Source organism: Aristolochia californica, unplaced genomic scaffold (assembly GCF_029961685.1).
Source record: "Aristolochia californica isolate CCGP_79_NKW_82.1479 unplaced genomic scaffold, dmAriCali1.0.hap1 SCAF_15, whole genome shotgun sequence".
Classification (NCBI taxonomy): Eukaryota; Viridiplantae; Streptophyta; class Magnoliopsida; order Piperales; family Aristolochiaceae; genus Aristolochia; species Aristolochia californica.
This window is the reverse complement of record NW_027181826.1, coordinates 4,378,018-4,383,664: the sequence shown is the minus strand read 5'-3', so window position 1 is coordinate 4,383,664 and position 5,647 is coordinate 4,378,018. Positions and strand designations below refer to the sequence as shown.

Here is a 5,647-nt window from a genome sequence, read left to right as displayed (position 1 = left end):
GTAAGTTGTTTTATAGTTTTCAATTTTTTTTGTCGGAACACTTTGCATTAACTTAATTTATTAAAATAAAATTTAAAATATAAATATTAATTATTAAAAAACTTCTTCAAATATGATTAACACCTATGATTATCAATTTAAGATAGTTTGAAATTTAATTTTTATTAAAAATTTATTTTATTTTTTAATAATCTTATTTGTCGATTACGTTTCATTTATTTTAATAAATTTAAATTTCATATATTAACTAAGAAAATATATCATTAAATATTAAAAAATATATTTTAAAATTATAAAAATATTTGAAAAAATTATTAAAGTTTTTTAAAATGTTATTTGTCGGTATGTATTTTATTTCCTTCTATTATTTTAATAAATTATAAAATATATATTAACCTATAAAAAATATATTATAACCAATTTCATACCTTTCATTATTGATTTAATATATTTTCAAACCATTAAAATATTTAAAAACACAATTTCATTTTAAAAAATCTTTTTTTATCGATACACATTTTATTACCTTATAATTATTCTAATGGAATTTAATAGAAAAATAATTCAATTTAATTTAATTGACACTTTTAATTTGATTACTCCAGTCAACCAACCATAAAAAAGTTTTTCTTTAATTTAAAACTATGTAACATAATATAATAATACACTTGGAGAGCTATTAAGACTCATTTTGTCCATTTCTTTACGTCCACGATTTTGGTGATGTGTATATTGCCAAATATGAAACATATTGAATCACATAAAAAACACTGGAAAAATAAATAAGCTTTGGTGCAGCATTTTCTAAATTTCACCTTGACTAGGAATACTTTAATTGTTGTTTAAAATTTTAGTAATACTATACCATAAATGAAAATTCTCTCTGTGATCTTTTTCTGTAAAGCCTAAAAAATACACCTCTAGTTTCTAATTCCCAATCGTCTGCCGCATGAAACCTCGGAATTTCCCAAAAGCATCTAACAAATCATAAACAAAAGTCCCCTCAAGTAATCAAATGAAGGATACTGAAGAAGATGCGAAGGAATGTGTAGAACTTGCTCTCGAGTTCCCGTTTCCTTCGCTTTTTCTTTAGTATCCTTCTTTTGATTATTTGAAGGATCTTTTGATTATGATTTTATAAGTATTTTTGGGAACTTTTTCGAGGTTTCGAGGTGTTTTTTAATAACTAATATTTAAAATTAATATTTTCTTTTAAAAAATTAAAGTTTTCAGAAAATTATCAAAAAATTTCTAATTATTTAGCCGGTAGACAAGTGCATTTTGTCCGGCGGTATTTTTGTAAATATGTTAAACAAGTTGCTTATTTGTCTAATTATTATGTTTAAGAAGTTTATCAGCTTCCGGCCTCTGTTTTTTTATTGCTCCTCGACTCTTTCGTCGTACTGCGGAAGGCGCGATATAGGGTTTATCGTTTAGGGTTTGGCGAATCGTCAAGCACGATGGCGCTTTCCTCACGCTCCCAGCTTTCTCTGCAACGAAGCCTCTGCCTCAGGCATGATGACGCTTTCCGCTTCTTCTTGTTCCTCTTCTTCTCCTCCTCCTTTCAAGCCATCTCTTTCATCTCATTTGCCCATAATGTTGCTCAAAGATAAGATCGTGGAGAAGATTTGAGCGAATCGTGTCACTTTGGTGATGCGGGTTGCGGTAAGTCGGTTTGATATAGCTTATCGATTTCTTGCCGTTCTTTTCAGTTGGTGAAGTTTCAATTGAATAACGCAGCCACTGATTGTCATCTTCCCAGTCACTTCACTTTTTATGTTTTCACAATAAAAAACCTTTCTTATTAAAGCGCTGGTTGGATCATTTCTATCTTATTGGCCGTTATTCCTTGTTTCAAATTCAGTACATTCATTGATTTTTGCCTGTTTTCCCTTATAGGATTTACATACACACGTATCACTGTCTAGAGTTAATTCTTTGTTCTTTATGGAGAAAAGTATTTGCACTGATTCTGTTTCAATTTCTGTATGAAACAGATATGTTTTTGCTTTTCGCTTACATATCTTTGTTTTTTTTAAAAAAATAAATTTCCCGCTTCTTCTTGTGAAAGTTAAGAATCGGTCATCGATCAGGTTGCAGGGCTACTGTAAATGGGATAAGAAACTATGTTGGAAATTGCCATCCTAATGCTTCAATCGAGTTGAATTGGTTATCTATCTCATACTTTACTGGGCATTTTGATTGGGTTAAGTAGATGAAACTGAGTTTGCTAAAATGAGAACAAACACACATTCCATTGGCGCATGATATGTTCTGACAAATTTTTCTGCTTCTCAGAGGGCACTAAACATTAGGATGCTGTAAAATATGTGATGTTTTGTGGCCACTGCACCATAAAAAGCTTCACAATAGGCAAGGAAAACGAAATGCTGTCACTATAGACTTAAAGGGCACATGAAGTATCAGGAATAGGGAAACCACCATCCTATAGATGGTATCCGTATATGGAAATGAAAACGAAATGCTGTCACTATAGACTTAAAGGGCACATGAAGTATCAAGAATAGGGAAACCGCCATCCTATAGATGGTATCCGTATATGGAAATTAGGAGTTGGCTGTTTGGGAGAAAAGCCATGCCATGAGCAATGGACAGTGCTATTCATGATGTTGCTGTCAATGTATACATGAGAAGGTCACATATGAAAATGCTGGAAGGCCATGTAATTATGTAATCAATAGTTTAACTTTGTACTCTTTCATCAGGAGCAGCTACAAAACCATGGTTCTTGTTCCATAAATGTGTTAAAATTTCCAGATATGATCCAACTTGGTGATGTCCATTTGTAAAAGTAAGAAATGCTTACTACTACATTTTCCGTATCAAACAGATATATGTTAAAAAAAACAATATAGGCAATTGAAGGGTCAGCCAACTTGGCGTTTCTTTGGTCAAACTGTTGGAAGTGGGAGTATTGTCTGGTTATGGCCTCTCAGATGGTTTCAGATATTTGAAAAGGGTGTTGATACCTGTTTGAACGAACAAACCTATTGGAACCAACTTGATTTATTCAATTTTGAAAACAATGGTTTAAGCTGCTTGAGCTATTAAGAGTGTTTTGATTGTAAACTATGGGACAACTAGGTCTTTAGGTAAACTTCATCTTATTTGAAGACTTTAGATACAAAAAAGAACTGGTCAATGGTGATTAAATAGAGTCAGTGTAGCTAGGTTTTGGCCATCCTTGTATTTTCTTGAATATATATTGATGAGTGTTAGAAAGGGGACGTATTGTCATTTTTTCCCCTAAAAATAGGTCATTTTGTTCTTCTATTTTAGCCATTTCATTTAAGATTGAAAGCTAAATTTTATTTTTATCCTCTTTGACATTTTTTTTTTTTACATTTATAATTTCTTCATGCTTGACATTCAGTTGTCTATGGATTATACAGTCTCATTTGTGAAGGTTCTCAGATTATCATAATATGTAGTGCTCATGGATGTGTGGTTTCTCTTTCTCTTTTTATTTTTTATTTTTTCTAAATAAGTTACTGTAGTTTTGCTTAAAGGATGTAAGTGTTGAGCAAACCGATCACTCTTTCCTTGAACCTAACTGGAGGTTTGCGGGTGCTTGCAAGCTTGTTGAATAATTTGGGATAATTTTGCCGAGAAAGTATAAAATGGTTAATTGCCTACGTATCCTTGAAATATCACATAATTATCTGTATATCCTTGATGCTTACATATCCTTATGATATCACCAAAGTTGTCAACATACGCCTACAATTAAATTAGGTTACTTATCTTTAACTTGACGTTGTATGCATACATGAAGCATCCTACACCTTATCTATTATGTGATTTTATGAATTGTTCAATGTGGGCGTACGCTAGTAAAATGGAATCGGCGTAATGTACGCTCTGAAAAAGTGGTGTGACCCAGCTGTAGGTTCATTTATTTGGTCCCATGTTGTTTATGTGAGTTCATGAATTGCTCATATGCACATATGTAAAAGAGATAAATTTATTTTTATTAGGGATTTTTATGAAGATAAAGTTAGAGTTAACTGAGCTTGTTTTATGGCAGGGGATCAGGGTATGTAGGCATTGATTCGGTCTTTGATGATAATTTTTTTCTTCTTGTGGATTATTCATTTAATTTTTTTAAGCTTTTCTCTTTACATTTGTTTCATGAAAGTTTGTGTGGAAATATAGGGTGATATTAGCTACCAACATTGCAGAGTCGTCAGTCACTATACCTGAAATTGCCTTTGTCATTGATTCTTGTTGCTCTTTACGAGTCATCTAGGATCTTGACAAAAAAAAGGAGATTGCGGAACTTGTTTGGGTATCAAAGTCTCAGGTACTGAATGATGTAGCAAAGCTGCTTGTATTTTGTGTTTTTATTTTATTTTTGCGGTCTTCCCATATGTAGTATACTCATCAGATATCCTTTTTTAATGGATGTTTTGTAGACCGAGCAACGGAAAGTTCGAACAGGAAGAACTTGTGATGGTGAGATCTACCGATTGGTTACTAGATCATTTTACAATAGTTTTACTAAGCATGAAAGACTTCCATATTACGGTAATCATTGGGGCAACATGTTGTAAGGATTTGTGACCTTTCATTTTCTCTTTCAATATTATATCATTGGTGATATTGGTTCCCTTAATTCTATGAACAGATGAGAGTGCATGAAATAGGAGATGCAGCTAAAGACTATTATAATAAGATCTCATATGCCTCTGTTTATGAAGTCATGGATGAACCCATTCTTTGCAGATTCTTTGTTAATGGATCATGCAAGCCGGGTAGCCAATGTCTCTTTTCTCATTCTCTTCAAGGCAAAACGTTTGTTAATGGGTCATGAAAGTTCTTCTCATTTCAAGTTATTGGGACATCTTATTATCATTGTTGTTGTTGTTATTATTGTTGTTGTTATTGTTGTTGTTGTTGTTGTTGTTATTGTTATTGTTGATTTTTTTGTGTTTGTGGTTCCAAAATGTTAGTTGCTGGTGTTGTGTGTGCGTGCGTGAAGAAGAGTGAGTGAGAGAGAAAGAGGACATGGGAAACAAAAGGGTTTATTTGTCTAGTTCTTCCTATATATAGCTTTGTATTAAGGGTAATTTTTAAGAATAGTTATAATGTTTTCATTAGAAATAAGAATAGATTTAAAATGAGCCTTGTGGATTTATTATCTTTTTCTTGCTGCATGTAGTTCTATTTATGTAGTGCCTCCGCCCCATCCTCTTTTATTGCTCACATAAGTTGGTTTTACATGCCTCCATAAAGATGTCTTACATGTAAATAAGAAAAATAAATTCCAAAAATCTACATAATAACCTCACCACTATAGAGATACTAATCTAGACCCTTTTGTGTAACAAATTATTGGTTTACCCACATTAGAAAATTTAAAAATACTTTTGGTTTTTAACATTCCCCTTCAAGGTAGAACATATATGTGAAGTAATCCAGTTTGGCACAAAACTTATTGAAGTGTTGCTTTCCAGCAGGTTTTATAAACATGTTACCAATCTGCATTGTAGTCTTGATGTATGGGGTAATCACTTTGCCACTTATCACTGCATCCCTCATAGAGTGAAGATGTATGCGTTGGTTTTTCATGAAAAAAAAGAATATTTATAATAAAGATGGCTATTTATTTATCACATTTATGTAC

The 5,647-nt window shown here is 32.0% G+C and overlaps 1 protein-coding gene across 4 annotated transcripts; it reads left to right on the top strand.

Annotated features, from left to right (window-relative positions):
* Positions 1 to 1,398: 1,398 nt before the first annotated feature.
* Positions 1,399 to 5,080, top strand: LOC137952322 (uncharacterized). Of its 4 annotated transcripts, none has more exons than XR_011112224.1 (4): positions 1,399 to 1,665; positions 4,271 to 4,324; positions 4,437 to 4,548; positions 4,649 to 5,080. XR_011112224.1 is itself a non-coding variant. In XM_068799458.1 (4 exons), exons 1-4 carry the CDS (start codon positions 1,654 to 1,656, stop codon positions 4,832 to 4,834), a joined length of 360 nt encoding a protein of 119 aa, XP_068655559.1. In that variant the 5' UTR covers positions 1,399 to 1,653; the 3' UTR covers positions 4,835 to 5,080. The 4 variants fall into 4 exon arrangements, 2 of the variants coding, with proteins under 2 accessions (XP_068655559.1, XP_068655558.1); XR_011112223.1 differs by having other exon boundaries at positions 4,177 to 4,324; XM_068799458.1 differs by having other exon boundaries at positions 4,203 to 4,324; positions 4,437 to 4,476.
* Positions 5,081 to 5,647: the final 567 nt, after the last annotated feature.